Source organism: Pundamilia nyererei, unplaced genomic scaffold (genome assembly GCF_000239375.1).
Source record: "Pundamilia nyererei isolate P.nyererei 1_Seehausen unplaced genomic scaffold, PunNye1.0 scaffold00027, whole genome shotgun sequence".
NCBI classification, from domain to species: domain Eukaryota; kingdom Metazoa; phylum Chordata; class Actinopteri; order Cichliformes; family Cichlidae; genus Pundamilia; species Pundamilia nyererei.
In genome coordinates, this window is record NW_005187428.1 from 3,785,966 (window position 1) to 3,803,468 (window position 17,503).

At 37.9% G+C, this 17,503-nt stretch overlaps 1 protein-coding gene across 3 annotated transcripts; it reads right to left on the bottom strand.

The window, feature by feature from the left end:
• Positions 1 to 771: 771 nt before the first annotated feature.
• Positions 772 to 17,336, bottom strand: parvb (parvin, beta). 3 transcript variants are annotated; one of them, XM_005728172.2, is made up of 13 exons: positions 17,169 to 17,336; positions 10,892 to 10,981; positions 10,390 to 10,460; positions 10,151 to 10,253; positions 8,058 to 8,198; positions 7,451 to 7,566; positions 6,868 to 6,926; positions 6,708 to 6,727; positions 4,403 to 4,464; positions 4,232 to 4,300; positions 3,942 to 4,043; positions 3,784 to 3,856; positions 772 to 1,703 (listed from the first exon to the last, which is right to left on the bottom strand). In XM_005728172.2, the coding sequence occupies exons 1-13, from the start codon at positions 17,281 to 17,283 to the stop codon at positions 1,627 to 1,629; spliced, it is 1,098 nt and encodes a 365-aa protein (XP_005728229.1). In that variant the 5' UTR covers positions 17,284 to 17,336; the 3' UTR covers positions 772 to 1,626. The 3 variants fall into 3 exon arrangements, with proteins under 3 accessions (XP_005728229.1, XP_005728230.1, XP_005728228.1); XM_005728173.1 differs by lacking the exon at positions 17,169 to 17,336 and adding an exon at positions 14,385 to 14,406; XM_005728171.2 differs by lacking the exon at positions 17,169 to 17,336 and adding an exon at positions 12,500 to 13,583.
• Between the last annotated feature and the right edge of the window lie 167 nt (positions 17,337 to 17,503).

The window sequence follows — 17,503 nt, forward strand, 5'->3', positions numbered from 1 at the left end:
TCTATGTGAAGCAAAGAACCTTTAACTTAACACTCTCTCATTCCAGTGAATTGGTTGGGGGCAACTTGGGATTCAGCATCTTGCCTCAGGATATTCAACATGCTTCTCTCAACTGTTTCCTTGTTTCAGTCTGAGTGAAGCTAAGCTAATTGACTGCATGCATAAAGAAGAGTTGCAAAGATCTTCTTACTGAATTCTTAGAATTTTAAAAGGTTTAATAGGTTTTCAAATTACTTAAACACTGGAAGCAGCATAACACAGTACACACATCATCCAAAAGCAAAGGCAAAATTATTCAGTACTTAGTTAAAACTTTGTTAGGGTCTCACTTACTTGTAACTGATAAGGTTTCAGTGTCTCCTGGCTCTCAGGCACATCCATGGCTCCCTCATCACATCTGGTGCCAAGATGGCAACAGCTGGAACACCAAACTCAAGGCTTTAAAACGACAGGCCACAAACCAGCTGCTGGCACCAAGATAGCTGCTTTCACCTCCTGCCATCCTTTTGTGGCTTTTAAATGTATTTATTCATTAATCCATTTTCTTAATTCCATATTCAATTCAGAGTTGCAAGGGGCAGGAGCCTCTCCAACAACCCTGGATGGGTTGCCAATCTGTTCCAGGGCTAACACATAAAGACAGACAACTGTTCACACTCACATTCACACCTATGCCCAATTTAGAATCACCAATTAAGATAACCCCATGCATGTCTTTGGAGTGTGGGAGGAAGCTGGAGTACCAGGCGGACACACAAAGAAAGGTCCAGTTGGATTCAAACAATTTGAGCTATTTAATTGTAAAGTTTTATCATCTACAGACTGCAAATATTCAAAACAAAATATAATTTATATATAATTACAGTATGCTGTATTGTTTAATGACAAATTTTTATTTGTACTTTATACAAGAACAAATAATGGATTATATAAAGGTTATTCAAAGGCACCATGGATGTATTTTCTTCATTTTTAGGTAATTTTCTCAGTTTCGGTGTATTTTATTATAGGGTGTTCTATATTTAGCCTTAAATGACAATATGTTGTCAACTTGAAACCTTTCTCCTAAACCTCACAGACCAAACTTTCTACATAAAACTTTTTTTGTGAAGGTTAAACAGAAAATGTGTAATTTTTCTGGCTTTTATGGACACGAAAATTTCCGATATACTCATCAAATTCTTTTCAAAGAAAATAGCTAATGATTACATTCATATTTATGAAAAGCATTCTGAGACACTTGATAATATATTACAGCATTTTATAATTTTTTATAATAATCTACGACGGAGCGTAATGAGTTCAGTATGACACACAAACGTTTTCCAGTTTTAACATTTCCACGTGATTGCTATGTATTCAAATGCAGGGCTAAAGGTTGCAGAGTTTCCTGGGTTGCAGTTAACATTCGAGGAGGGAAAAATAAATACTGACATTTGGGGAAGATTAAATACTAGCGTTCAGAGCCTTTTTTCTGGCTAGACCCCCTGGGGCTTTTTAAGTCCCACATAATGATGACTTTCAGTCCCAGTTGGTCTCCTACAGTGTCCAGACTGTAATGTATAATATCAGTGCAGGCACAGGGCAGTGTTCAGAGTAATGCCAGGCGTTAAAGACAGGAAAAGCTCATACAGAGGTTTTGTAGTTGGTGAATAGATTGTAAAGGACTCTGAGGGTGGACTTCAGGTTCAGGTTGACGACATCTAGAAAAGAAAAAGCAAAGATTATTGAAGTCTGGTGTCCCCGAACTGGTTTGGGGAAGAAAACGATTGCCTTGTCTTGGCACGTTTGATAATTATCTTAATAAGAAAAATTGGATGGCTGGAATACTGAAGAACAAAATAAATAGCTATGCTACCATAAAATCAGATTTAACATGAAAAGGAGCCAGTTCTATCATTGCTGTTAGACTGTTTCCCTCAAAAGGTTATTTGTAATTTTGGAAACTAAATGGTGCTTAAAATATCTCCCAAAACTTTGCAAATTATCCTTAGATGATGTATTACTTCTTACAAAGAGATTCAAAGGCACAAAAGGACTTTCTGTTCTCTCTGCAAGCATCACGTGTTCTACATAAGAGCTTATTTGATTATTAGAATTTACCAAACTAGCCTGCCTTAACAGAAACTGAACATTCAGCTTTCCCTGTTTGGGGCCTCCTCTCTTGTTTACAATGAACCCACAGATGTGGAAACGACAACCTTTACACTGATCAGAGCATTTATACTGCATGCTGTGCGCAGTGCAGTAAATGCTTGAATAAGGTATGCCTCTAAACACAGATATCAAGGTTTTTTTTGCTCAACTGTGTCTTTCAATATCTACATTAACCTGTCACTTCATTAGGTACACCTTGCTAGCACTGTGTTGAACCCCGTCTGCCTTTAGAACTGCCTTAATTATTAATGCCATAGATCCAACGCAGTGCCAGAACATTCATCAGAGATCAGAGATTGGTCCATATTGACATGATAGCATCACACAGCTGCTTCAGGTTTTGCCAGCTACACATCCATGATGTCAGTCACCTGTTCCACCACATTGCAAAGGTGCACAGATCGAGACTGTGGAGGTCATTTGAGTTCACTGAACTCATTGTCACTTTGAGATGATCTGAACTTTGTGACATGGTGCGTTATCCTGCTAGAGGCACTTGTGAGAAGAAGGGTAAACACTGGTTATAACGTGATAGACATGCTCAACAACAACACCCAGGGAAGCTGTGGCATTTATGCTTTAATGCTGTTTATCCCAAATTTGTTGCCTTCCTATCACCTCGAGGCAGTCTGGAGATTTTCCTCTGACCTCTGGCATCAGCAATGTACTTTCTTTTTTTTTTTCAGACCATTCTGCATAAACCCTAGAGATGTTTGTGTGGGAAAATTACAGGGGATCAGGAGTTTCTGAAATACTCAGATGAGCCTGTCTGGCACCAACAACCATGCTACGTTCAAAGTCACTTAAATCACCCTTTCCCCCCACTGAACTTCAGCAGGTTGTCTTGGTTGTCTACATTTCTAAATGCACTCAGTTGTTGCCATGTCATTGGCAATTTGAGTTAACAAGCAGCAGAACAGGTGTATCTAATGAAGTGGAGTATGGTGTATATGCAGTATTTGTGAATTTGCAGTATCCGACAAGCCTATGTAGGCTTGCTATAGCTATTCATTCATTTCATTAATTCATGAATTTGTTCATTGATTTTTTTCTTTACAACAGGAGTTAAAAAAAACCTTGACTAATGACTGAAGGGAAATTCTTCAGCTACAGCTGCAAAGACTGCAAAAGCTGTGCAACTAAATTAACAAGAAAAAAAATACTATTGGTCAAATTTAAATTCAACACAAAGAGGAATTCTGCATGGCAACACAATGGAAAGAAGGAACCGTTGCAATGCTCAGTGGAAGACGTCACCTTAAATTTTGTTCAAGTGATCAATCCGCTGTATCAGATAACATAATGAATACGTTTTTTAACCAAATTCAGACCTTAATGATTTCAAAAGACTAAAATATGACAAATTAAGGAAATCATTTGTCATATTTTGGTCATAAAGCAATAAAGTCTTATTCAATTCATTTTAATTTCCTTTAATCTCTAATAAAAGATATGGATATGACTACAAAATGCAACTTAGAGCTGAACTAACTCAGCAGCTATCCAGTTTTAGAGTGTAAGACAAGGTTTCCACCTACTGGACAACTTTTAAAATTACTGCTGCTGTAGCAGATCAACAATACTAACCCTGTAAATTATGCGATTATGTAATACAACAACAAATACCTTCTGGTCTGGCTTTGGGTTTCTTTAGGCCTCCTTCCTGCATCAGCTCAAAGGCAAATGCCACATTGTGGACCTTAGAGGGGAAATAAAAATGGCAGTTAAAAGCGACTTTCATCAACTACTAAAAATTCTATTTTGACTTTTTAATCTGAAATCACCTTCTGCTCAAAACTCTCAGGCGTGAGGAAGAAGTTATACAGTGGGACAAAATAGTCTTCCAGCAGCCCCATCAGTAAAATCAGGTAAACTCCATCAGCAAACTGGAAACACACACACACACGAATATTGCACATTCTTTAAAATAAAAAACAAGCACACTCTGCTCAAATAAATATTATATTATATGAAAATCACAATCTGAACCAAGGATAAAACATGCATGAAAAATTCATAGATTGTCCTTTGACTTTGATAATAAGGGCCAAAGGTTCTACAGAAATCTTTTTACCTGAGATTCCAGCTCAGTAACTTCCAGATTCAGCTTGTTTAGGTGTTTGTTCACAAAGGTGATGAGTGACTGGAAGCACATTCAGATCATTATTAAGTATTACAACATGACTGCCAACACATGCAAGTCCTAGACATTATTATTGTAGGAAGGAAAGGTATCCTTTTTTACCGTTTTTACCACGTTAAGCTTGTCAGGTGCATGATCCAACAAAGTGTCAAATGCATCTCTCTCTGTGGCGAAAAAACATCACGGTTAAAAGTGTTTAAACGGTTTCATATTTTAGGAATTGTCAACCATGTCAAAAAGAAGACAGATACCGCTATAATCTCCCACCTCTATGTATAGACCTTAGCTGATTGGTTTAGATCAGGAGATCTGATTGGAATATGGTGTCAAAAGGTCTGTTGCCTGTCTGTCTTTTGCTATTAAGAGTCTTCTTTGTTTAATTTTTACTTAAAACTTATTACTGTCATGTTTTGACCTATTCTACTGTGATTAACATAAGGCCAAACTCATCATCAATGATAATCTAAGATCTAAACCCAGATCTATAATCCCAAGCCTATGGACAGGCTTGGGATATCACTGGGTGATATCACTGCCTGAACTCTCTTACGCAGCTTTCTTGTCATTTCTTTAACTATTCTTCAGCAATAGTTCTGCAGGTTCTAGAAAGACGTTCAAAGCTCTTCTTTGGATGTTGACTCGCTGCCTTTTGTTCTGTTCTTGTGTTGAGTGTTGCAGCCCAAGCTCTGAGGAGGCCAATCCATGAGTAATAGCGATCTATTATTTTATTTTTTATGCTTTTACTGCACTGGTAGTGTGTTTGAGATTATTGTCATGCTGGAAAATGAAGCTGTTGCCAATCAGAAACTTTACAAATGCTGACGCATTGTGAATCAAAATCTGATGTTCCACTGTCACATGTCTGTAGACACTCACTGTTTTACCTCTCTCCTTACTTCCTCCGCATATAGTGATGATAATCTGAACCAAAAATTAGATATTTGAAATGATCACTCCATAAGACCCATATCCACTGATTTTCAGTCCAGTAGTTGTGTCATCTGGCACACCTCAGCCTTTTATCTCTGTTTCGCTTCTTGAAGAATGGCTTCTTGACAGCCACCCCTCCGTTTCAGACCATTTTAGAAGGCTTCAGTGAACAGCAGATGGATCAACTGAAAGTCCAGATGCATCGCTAAGGTCTTTGCTGGATTTTTGCCATTTCTAAAGGAAATGACTTTCAGTCATGTTTATCTCCTGTAGATCATTTTTAGGCCTGTCATTTCTCCTCTTGTCCTCCTCGTTTCCAGTTTCTGAACAGTTTTTTTTTTAACTTCAGATATGTCATGTTTTCAATTAATGGCTCTTTTGGAAACACATTGTTGGTCCAAGAATATTATTTTGTATTATGTGTTTATGTAACAGGCTGCTAGCAAAAATTTGCCTAAAGATAAAATTTAAAATAGTTTCTTTGCTGAGTTGTCTGATATGTGTAGACACACCACTAGCTCATCCCTTAGTTAGGTGCCTTTTTAAAAAAAACTTGAATGATTCATCTGTTTGTCTTAAACAACTAATATTAACTAATGTACTTGCTTTTTATTCACTAAAAAGAACAAATACATTCCTCTGAAATTGGTAAAAGGACTGGTTCTTATATAGCATTTGTTACTATATCTGAACTCTATACAACATGCCTCATTCACTCAAGACCTTTTTTCTATGTCTAGGTGCTTTTCATCTAACACACTGATGGATGCATCAGAGAGCAACTTGGGGTTAGTATTTTGCCTAAGGATATTTGGCATGCAGACTCGAACCACTAACCTTCTAATTAGTAGAGGACCTGCTCTACCTGCTGATCTACAGCGACCTCAAACTGGTTACGTCTGGACTACAAATGAGTGAAACAGCAGCCAGTGTCCAAAGAAAAACCTTGAAAGACATCCAGAAAGCCTGGAGAACTATTACTCAAGACCACTTTCAAAAAAATATAAGAATGCCTCCTTGAAAGCAAACTAAAACATGCTTGTTTATGACTCTCATATAGTATGATTTCCATTAGGTAAAGCAGGGGTGGGAGAACTCCAGGCCTAAAGGGACGGTTTCCTGCAGGTTTTAGATGTGTCCTTGATCCAACACAGCTGATTTAAATGGCTAAATTACCTCATCGGCATGTCTTGAAGTTCTCCAGAGGTCTGGTAATGAACTAGTCATTTGATTCAGGTGTGCTGACCCAGGGTGATATCTAAAACCTGCAGGACACCAGCCCTTGAGACCTGGAGTTCCCCACCCCTGAGGTAAAGGCTGGAGCCAGGCTAAGTCTTTACTGAGCTATTAATATTTCATTTATAAAAATAATTGAACATTTTCCCAAGATAATGATTGTTTTAACAAAAATAATAAATGCTAAATAAATGAAGTTCAGTATTTCCACAGTGTTAAAGAGATGTGTTCAGAAGCTCACCAAATCTTCCCATCATCATTCTGAAAAACAAAAAATGAGAAGAAAATATCAACAACAATTCTTTTTCTCTGTGCACCTCGTTTTCTAGCCTCCAGTTATGATGCAATGCATCAGATGCTAGTAATACTTAAAAGCATAACTACTAAGAATCAGCTCTTACTCTGTGGTGCTCGTCAGCTCCTTGGTCATTAGAGCTGTCTGTAGGATGCCTTCTCGTTTCTGCACAGACATGCGATAAATTCTACTGATTACATTATTACATGAGAGAATAAATACATTTGATGATACACCATTATGATAATCACATGGGCAGTAAAAAAAAAAAAAAAGAAAGATGAAGAGAGATAGAAACAGCTGTCACATGCCTCATTGTATCATAATTTGGATTGGTCTTGGCTATTTGTGTTTCTACACAGCTCTTTAGTTGATGTAAGATACCATCAAAACAATTTCTAATGATTTATTTGTGATTTTTAAAACAAATCTCTACTTGTTTCCATTTTCTCTTATTTTGGTTGTAACTCAATTTAGTGTAATTCAATTTTATTTATATAGCACCAAATCACAATGGCCACCTCCAGATGCTTTATACTGTAACATAAAGACCCTACAATAATACAAAGAGAAAAAGAACCCCATTAGCAAGCACTTGGCAACAGAGGGAAGGAAAAACTCCCTTTTAACAGGAAGAAACCAGGCTCAGGGAGGGACACAGATGTAGGGAAACTGATGGGAGACTTTACCTTGACCACCACCACCTGTACGGAGACGTGCTCGGGCAGCCTGATTGGGGCCTGGAAGTGCATAGCGAGAGCCACCAAAAGATAGATGATAGCCACCAGGTTCTTTGAGTGGATAGCTGTAAAAATAAATAAAGTGAAGATTAAACCCTCTTTCAAAGAGCGAGTTCACATAAAAATGTAAACAATTTTTGAAACTTTTGAAAAAACACCACTTTTCAAAAAGAAACACCGAAAACCTGCAGCTGACAAAGGATAAAGCACGACTTGGTGTAGTAAAGTCATCGTTAACAACACAAACTAAAAGTGCTGATGGACTCACATATTGTCTCTTGTGAGGGGGAGTATTATTCAGATTTTACAATCTTTTCTGTGGCTCTGACAGAAGCCTTTCAAAGTCTGAGAATAAAATCCTAATGATGATGATGACTCATGGTGATTATCTTATCTTAGGATGGATGCAGTTGAAAGATTTTTGTTAGGAAGTGAACATCTGATGAAAGATGATGAAAATTCCAAATATATCAACCTCTAATGCTTCAGATGTTTTCTATGTTCCTTAAGAGTTCTGTAATTCATGCATATCACTGAAGTCAGCACAAAAACTCACAGTCTACACTCCACTCAACGGTCCAGCCATGAGGCCTCAGCACATCGTTGACAGCTTCTAACACCGTCTGAAGCTTCTGTTTCTGGCCAATTTCTGACTGCGTCACCTCCGCCACGTTCAGCTTTCTGCCTGACAACTTTTCTGTCGCAAAAACAGGAAAAAGTTGTGTTTTACCACATAGAGAAAAGTAAGAAAGCATCGAAAAATTAGAAGCTAACAGATTAGGTCTAGTTAAAAAAAAAATGAAATAAATAGACAGAAATATCCTTTGCAGACAACAATGTGGATCTATAAATGCAGACTAACTCTGTGAGGCTAAATTTTCACAAAGAACCAAAGTGACAAAGGAGCGTGAAAACTAAATGCAAGAAATCACACATCAAAATTCACAGAAAATATTTTCTTGCTGTGCATTTTAACTGTTGTTCTTAACACTTCAGGAACATATGCAATTATGTATGCATTTTGTATGAACTGCTTCTAGATAGATAGATAGATAGATAGATAGATAGATAGATAGATAGAGAGATAGAGAGATAGAGAGATAGAGAGATAGATATTGTAACTGTTATACAATTAGTTGAAATGCTGATTTGTTAGTGTTTAACAGTTTTATACTGTAATGACAGAATCCAGTCACAAGGGGGGATCCAAAGACCTTACTAGACACTGCAGCACAATGAAAAAGACACATTTCAGGCAACAAAGGAGTGTTAATGTTGTTAACACAGTATATTAAACATGTATTTTACTATAGTGTAACTCTAGAGATGTTAATGTTTATAAAGTGTTCACAAAAATGTTTCTACAAGCAGAATCCTGAATTGAATTTATGATACTTCTCATCACATAATAACAACATAAAAATAATCAGACCCCATCTTATCTTAAAGACCACAGGGTATCATTTCACCCCAATAGGAGACTTTGTTCATAGCCTGCAGGCGTACTTGTAGTTCCTAGAGTATTTAAGTGTAGAATAGGAGGCAGAGCCTTCAGCCGGCAGGCCCCTCTTTTGTGGAACCAGCTCCTAGTTTGGATACAGGAGACAGACACCCTTTCTACTTTTAAGATTAGGCTTTAAAACTTTCCTTTTTGATAAAGCTTATAGTTAGGTCTGAATGAGGTGACGATGAATGCTCCCTTAGTTACACTGAATTAGGCCACGGTTGCTGGGGACTTCCCATGATGCACTGAATGTTTCTTCTTCACTCATCTTTTTCCCCCCTCTCTCACCCACTATATCTTTACACACTAGTTACTACACTTTAATCATCAGTTGTTAGTAATCTGTCTTCCACAGTGTGTCTTTGTCCTGTCTTCCTCCCCTCACCTCCAACCAGTGGCAGGAGACAGCTGCCCCTCCTCAGCCTGTTTCTGGCAGAGCTGTCTTCCTCTTAAAAGGGAGTTTTTCCTTTGCCATTGTCGCCAAAATGCTTGCTCATAGCAAGCTGTTGGGGTTTTCTTTGTTTTTCTCTGTATTATTGTAGAGTCTTTACATTGCAATAAAAAGCACCTTAAGGCAACTGTTGTTGTGAGTTGGTGCTGTATAAATTAAATTAAATTAAATTAAATTAAATTAAATTAAATTGAACTGAACTGAACAACATTCATGCTCAATGCTCAACCAGGATAATATAACTTTAGTGGGTATTAATTCAGCTGTTTTTTTAAATTCAATTCAATTTTATTTATATAGCGCTAAATCACATTAGCAGTTGCCCCAAATTTATACTGTCACTATTAGAAGATAACACTGCAGTACTACTTCAATAAGAAATCATCATGCAATAGGAAACTCTCGAATATAACCAATGTTTGGTTTATTGAAAATGCATAGTTTAACTAAAGCAACAGATTGCAACAACCAGCCAATTACACCATCCATCATTGTGATATATTTTGTTTGTGTTAGTGCAGCTTGTTCTAGCATTAATGTTGTGCTGTTGTAAGTTTGATGTTAGATGAAAGTTTATGATTAAACCCTGCATTTTCAATACACTCAGTGCTGACAGAGCGCATTTATTTGATATTTTCTAAAACTGCAAATATTGTAAATCATGATCAGTGATTTTGAGAGGAATCACTCTCACCAAATAACTTCTGGAGTACTTGTCCATCATAACAGTCCTCCTCTAGGTCCTTGACTATGATCCTCTCTTCCTCCAACTCACTGTTGATCCAGTCGATCAGGACCTGGATGCACATCAGAATACAATCGAACTTTGAACAGTTTCTGTACTCTTGTTCTTCTCGCATGATTTTGTCATTGTTCTGATCGCACTGAATCAATGCAGAGATGCTTATGCACAGAAGGTTAAACCAAATCTACCTTTAAGAGATCTTTAAATTTAGGATTTTCCCTTGATGTTGGGTCCAACATGATCCTCTCAGCATTTTCCTCTGTGGAAAACAAAATAATTGTTTATACTAGCATATATAATTTTTCTTCTTTCCAACTTTAAATGTTTTAACAGCTTTTCAATTGTAGGCATAATAATGTCTCACACAAGTACAAACTTCAAGCCACAAAAATTGAATATACAGTGTTCACCCTCACACTCCTGTCAACAGTGATTCACAGTGAAGACAAAGGCGTTTCCACTCCACCCACTTTCATTTCCTGCTGCTTCACTGTCAAACTCCCCATTAGTCAACATGTGTCAACATATTCATATTATGGTTTGTAACCCCAGTAACCTCTGACACCCAGCAGCAAAAACAGCATTTTGTTTTTGCACTGAAGTAAGATTAAGTCCGAAATGAACACAAATAAAGGTTACGTCATATATTATATTATTGGCGGTGATTGCATGTGGTTATTATGTACATACCCAGCAGTGTATCTTCTGGATGGATGTCTGTGCCTGAGGGAAGCAAGGGGGCATTGATGGCATTCTTTCCCTCCTCATGGAGATCACTCACTTATTGAAAAAGAACAACACACAAAAAACTGTAAAACCTGTAAAACGTTCTGGCAAACAGACAGTACAGAAGGTGCAAAGACTCTGGGAGAGAAAGAAAAGGTGGAGCGAATGAGAGAGCAGAAAGCAAACACTTGTCAGGGTTACTGGTAAGTAGTAACCCAGTAATCCTGGATCACCACAAAAATTCATGGGGAAAGCGTGGTGCCAGTTTGGTCTCTATTTGCTGGGTGTGCTCCGCCCCTCTAATGATCTGTTCAGCCGTCTAGGCAATAGTTTCACTTCCACACAGTTTTGACTTATCACTTTTAAACATTAGATTTTTTTTGACAGTTTGAGATTTGATGAAAGAACAATATATGAATTTACAGACAGACTATTCCTTCAATCTTATCCTCGCCGTTTCGTAAGAAGCTTTGAAAGAATTGCACGCACAGGACGTTTTCTTGGTTTCAAATATTGAAATTGATTTGACTTGGAGCTGGTGGCACAGGTGTCACACATCTGTAACTTTCTCAATTTTACTCTTTGTACTTTTATTCATTAGGAAAAAGCTAGAACCCCTACTTTACATCTTAATTTTAGAGTAAGATGTTGCGTTTTTTGTTTTTTTAAATTGGGTTGGGGAAAATTGATCACTCCAGCTAATTAAAACAAGCAGGGACTCCAACACTTATAAATAACACACACTTTGAGTCTAGCTTTTAATAAAATCAATTTCTTCTAAGATGCTTTCACTCCCGGCTACTGTGATTCTCCAGGGATTTAAAGGCTTTTTAGCCCTAATGGCCACATTGCCTTTTATCTTTCTGCAATTTCACTTTCTAAACCACGCAAAAGGCAGGACCACAATCAGTGGTCTCAAATCTGTCACCTCACCGACTCACTGTTTATAAAGCAGCTCAGGGTGGCTGAGGAAAACATGAGAACAAAAAAAAACTGTCTGCCCTTTAAGGTTTTCATATTAGAAGCATTGGACAAATTTCTCAAATTGAGAATAAAATTAAACAAAATGTGCAGCAGCGTGCTACAATCTGAACAAAATGATAACTTCAAAGCATGAGTGAAGGGAGGATAAACACAATTAACCCAGGAGGAAGGGTCCTTGCAGCTTTATTATCTGATTCAGCCTTCTCACAAGAGCCGATAACTGGATAAAAGGCTGAATCTCTCTGCAGATCAGCAGTTTGCTTTGTAATTACAGAACTGCTTTGCTGCATTTTATCATAATTGTGCTACTTCCTCCTTTCGTGTCCCTCTGGCTCCATTGCTGCTGCTTTTGGGTACAGCTTAGTTGCTTTACATTCACACCAAAAAAAGAAAATCTCTGTTTAAAATGGTCAGATTATTAAAGATAACTCAATTACTGCAGCAGATCTATACAGAAAAGTAAAAATACTTGTAACAACCGAAACAGCACACTGCTGCATTTAAACCAACACTGCACTAAGGTAACAGGTTCTGGTTCCCCTTTCCCACATCCAGCTTCCCTAAACTCCAGCATGAAATTCACATTACCTTGTTGCTTCCTCTTGGTCCCACACAGGAGGCCCGCCATGTCCTCACAACAAATCAAGAAATCAACCGATTTGGTCCGAATAGCAGTGAGGGAAGGTAGAAAAATCAGGAGTGTATGTGTGCGCAGCAATTGTGTATATAAGTGTGTGTTTGTGTGTGAGAGTGTGTGTGTGTGTGAATTGCAGTCGGTGCAGCTGAGCGTCAGGGGCGTCATCACGTGTATTTCTGTCACAACCCTCCACCCCACCTATGCGGTCCAGTTACAGGAGAGGCTGAACGTAATGTCCGTGTGTGTGTGTGTGTGTGTGTGTGTGTAACAGAAAAAAAGACACCACAGTGGACCTAAACCCACCACATCATCCCGACACACTGGCTGCCACTGGGATATTAAACCATGGACAAAGACAAAGGATGACCGATGAGGTATTACAATCACTAATTTACTGTAATGTGCAACCTGTATTATAACTGCAGCATAGTGTTTAAACACTTAAAAGAGCATTTTCTAAAATGTTTTGTCTACTGGTCAGTAACTAAAGGTTACTAGTTACAGTCTAATCTTTTCACAACAACATAAGAACTAGTACACTGGTTTCAGGGCTCGATTCTCAGGCTCATTCGGAGCCTGTTGTAATGTAGGAGATTATCAATCAGGCAGTGACTGTCTGTTAACAGTACACTAATTCAATACAAACAAAGCCTGCAGTCAAGAACGTTTATCTTACGCCAGCTTCACTGGACGTATTCGAGAAAAAAATCTGCTATACTGCAAAGCGCCATGCAAACAGGGAACAGTGATCACTCAAATCAGCAGAAGCACATGGTCAAATTTCTTTTGCTTTAAATTAAAAGAAAACAAAAAGCTGTTATATGGATAACCAGCCTCTATCAAAAATAACAGCATAAAGCAGACTGAAATCGACTTGTGTGGCTCCACAACTCCCTTAGGGGGGGTGGAGTTCTACTGACTCACAGGGGAAAGATATAAATAATGCGGCAGTATGGAGAGGACAGACTGGGCCTTAAATATAGCTCTGGTTATTTACAACAGCACAGGCACCAGTGAGTAACAGCAGCAAGGAGATCACACTGAGCTCGCTTCAGCGGCTTCTTTCTATGGATATTAAAGATGACAATTTCAACTATTTAGCTCAATAAACTACACGTTTTATTTACTTGTATTTACTCTGTCTACACTTGCATATACCTCTTCTTGCTCCTCCTGAGCTGTTCTGTTAATTTCTCTCCTGCTATAAGGATGTTAACGTGTTCTTTTTCTAATTAAAGAAAAGGTCAAAAGGTAAAAGGAAGTCCAAAGCTATTTAATCCAGGATAATTTTTTCAGGAACAACATATTAGCAGAAGCATACATCTGCCAACTCTTAGTGAATGTAGCATATGAGACAATATTAACGAGCCACTTTTATAGAAGAAAATGACATTTTCAGCACTCTCCAATGAGTACTGTAGTGCTTGAATTACTTTAACAATCCCCATGTTGGTACTAACTGTGCACTGTTGAACGACATTTTGCAAAAGCTCCTATTAAGAAACTTATAAATACACTTTTTTTTTTTTTGCTCTATCTTTCAAGTCTTTATGCAACAGGATCTACAGGAACGAGCCACCCTGATCAAGTACTTGCACAACTGCTTGAAACATAAAATACATTTTGTGGAAGCTAAACTTTTAAATAGCAAATATAATGATATTTCTAAAAGCAAATCAACATTATGCTAAATATATTCTGTGTTTAGCAGTTTTGTATAAGCTGCACTTTAAAAATATATAAATATACGTTATAAAAAATGTGCTTTTTAAAAATTAAAAAAAAGAGGAAATAAAGAAAATTGAAACACATTGGTAAGAAACACTGATCACTTACTGTTGTCAGCATCCATCCTACGACAACAAAGATGTGACAAAGTCTTCTCATTCCCTATTCACTTAACTATCATTGTTACAACATGCCTTATGCTGACAAAAGGAAGTAGCCTTGTCAGTGAAAAACAGACTTCCTGTCAGCTTATCAAGGAATAAAGACACACTTGTTCTGTGTGAGACCAGCTCCAGAAATGCAGGACTATGAGCCAATATTAACTATCCACATACAACACCCCGGGATTGATTCTTCAAGTATCTAAACTCTTTTGAAGGGAAGGACTTCCATTATTCCACAATAACATTCCCTAAATTGGTGCTTTGGTGATGGTGGTGCAAAGCATAGTATTTAGCTCTTAAATACATCCACAGTGACCTGTTTGAGGTTAAGGATAGGTTGAGGCTTACAATGCAATTTTTACCTGATTGGGATAACTCAAATGGAAATCTTTAAAACCATGAACTGTAAAACTAAAACGCATGGAGCTTACTGCAAATAAAATGTAGTGCACTTCCCTAAAAACACAGTCATTTAGCATGTTGCTACAAATATAAATGTATTTATATGTGCGCCAATGAGTTCAACGGTACACATTTAAATACACATTTTCATGCAGCTAAATCTGATCCTGGAACAGACCACTCCCATCAAAATTTAAAAAAAAAAAAAACAACAACAACAACAACAACAACAACTTTATATTGTGTTATAGAAGCACCATCTCTCTCTCTCTCTCTCTCTCTCTGTTTTCCCCCCCCCAATTTTTTTTTATTTACAGTACACGTTGCATTACATCGCCTTAAGCAACATCTTTTAATTGAGTAAGAGGAAGCGGTGCTGAGGAGTGCAAACTCCCATCGCTAATTATTCATCAGAAGTGAAGCATTTTTCCAGCAACAACTAGTCTGCTGGGCGTTTTCTTTAAGGGAGATAAAGCGTCACACCCGCAAGTAACAGAAGCCCCAGTTACACACTGGGGCTAGCAACACAAACTTCACATGCCTTTCTTTTGTTATACTGATATTCCCTTCAAACGTCACTATGACTGCCTCCCTTGCACAGAACTGCGTTTTATGTGAGCTTTAATAGCCACTGACCACACAGGGGCACTGCGCTCTCACTGGTTCACTGGTTCTGTGGCTTTATTGGATTGGCTGTCCACATCTGAAAGAGTCATCACATGTAGCAATGAGAGCTGCGTGTTGGTGAAATTAATGTGAGGTTCTGGAGCTTTTATAAGTTAACTGTCACATTGCTTTGCAGCTTTCTCTTTACTCTTTACCAATCTCCTATGGATGCTAAAAATCAGGAATGGCACAGCAACCATGAAATCTGAGCAGTATGACTCTGAAAACCAAAAACAAAGTAATATATAAATTACTTGTGAGAAATGATTGCTTGGTTGTGCAAGTTATACTGATGGACAGCAAATCTAGCTCACTGAAGCAGAATATGCTGAAGCTTTAACCTCAAGTTCAAACAGCAGGACTATTACTGTGATTCACAGGACTCCACCTCTCAGTTATCATCTAATTAACTCCCTCAGTAGTCATCAGCACATTTCTTTTTTCTTTTTTAACCTCCTTAAAACTTACCGTTTTATTCGTTGTGAAAAGTAAGCAATGAAATACAGTACATTGAGACTGTAACTAATAGTTACTCCACTATTAGGACGGGAGTTACAAAGAAAGATGCAGAAAGTGTCTAACCAGACACAACAATGCAAACGTGTTCCATCTAAAATCGCATGAATCTGATTGAAGACAACAGATCTACATAGGTTTTGGACATTTTTGCTTAACCCTTCCTGAGCCCTGGGACCATTTTTGTACATTTTAGTTTTTCAGTTACAAGCCATTTGCACTGTGTTGAATGGAATATAGCCAAATTCTCTAAAAAAAAAAGTTTGGCATAATTTCATTTCAAAATTCAAGTCTGACTTCCTTAATCAAATGTCTTGGCAAGTAATAAATAAAACAATTTACTGAAAATCTAACGCGTAATCTATTTTCTGTAAATTATTTTGTGAACTATTTTCTGTGTATTTACAGTGACACCATGTGCTTCATTTTATGCATATTTAAGCAAATTAAAGTGGTTTGAGGGTCTTAAATACTCTTTAAAATGGGACTCCTAACCCATTAAAATGCCTCCGTGTGCCTTCTGGCGACCGCCCTTGAGTGGAGATTACAAACACATGGCTGGAGAGCACACATAGAAAGCACAAACACTGTAATGCACACACAGGCGTTAAATTTCACAGCTGCCTCAGGGACTGTTGTGGGAGATCACAAAACAGTTGATAATTGTGACTAATCCTGCTAGAATAGCAATGATACTCGTGTTTATTTTCATAAACCTGGATTCCGGTCTAGTGTGCGATCTATTTATATGTACTTGCCTCATGTGCCAAGCCCGTGGACTTGCTGCGAAGCTTTGTGTCACTCTTCATCACAAATACATTGGGTTTCCTTGACTCGTGTATACGTCTTTAACTGTATCTGAACTACAATAACACAGTTTAAACTTAAAATCAGTGAATTTATCAACTGGCTACAATAAACAAGGGGAACAAGAAGCACGAGTCGGGTTAAAGCAACACTGAACACCTCTTGTTAGAAGTCATGCGAACAGTCAGTGAATCAGCTGCGAGTGATGCTCACGGGAGAATATTTCCATAGCGCAGACTGCAGCACCATGGACAGAAACACGAGCAGGAAAAAGAAAAATGGGGATCTTCCATCATGTAAAACAAAAATAAGAAAAACAAAACTTCGAATGGCCCACCTTCTTTGGACTTTTTCTTCCGGACCAGGGTTCCTCCTAATTTCCCGAGAAAGGACTCGTCCTTTTTCATTTTTGCGGTCTGAGGGTTCGTAGACACGGTCGGAGCCCCGGACATGTTTGTGTGTCTCTGTGTACCTAAGCTCCCTCTCTCTCCCTCTCACAGTGCTCCGTTAATAAGGCTCACTCCTCCCTGTGCTGCGTTCAGGCACAGGAAAAACGGTCCAGGAAAAAAGGAACAGGGAGTAAATATAAAAAGTTAGATTCTAGATTTATGCTTAAAATGTGGTGAAAAATTACATTAAAATACAATATATAAGATCTGCCTTTCTATGATC

What these genes read in the sequence shown, in the direction of transcription:
- parvb (XM_005728171.2), bottom strand. Translation starts at nt 12,713, where the DNA reads ATGACGCCCCTGACGCTCAGCTGCACCGACTGCAATTCACACACACAC. An exon ending in TACAGGTGGTGGTGGTCAAG is followed by an intron (nt 6,927 to 7,450) that starts GTAAAGTCTCCC and finishes ATGTCTGTGCAG; the next exon opens with AAACGAGAAGGCATCCTACA. An exon ending in AATGATGATGGGAAGATTTG is followed by an intron (nt 4,465 to 6,707) that starts GTGAGCTTCTGA and finishes TTTTCGCCACAG; the next exon opens with AGAGAGATGCATTTGACACT.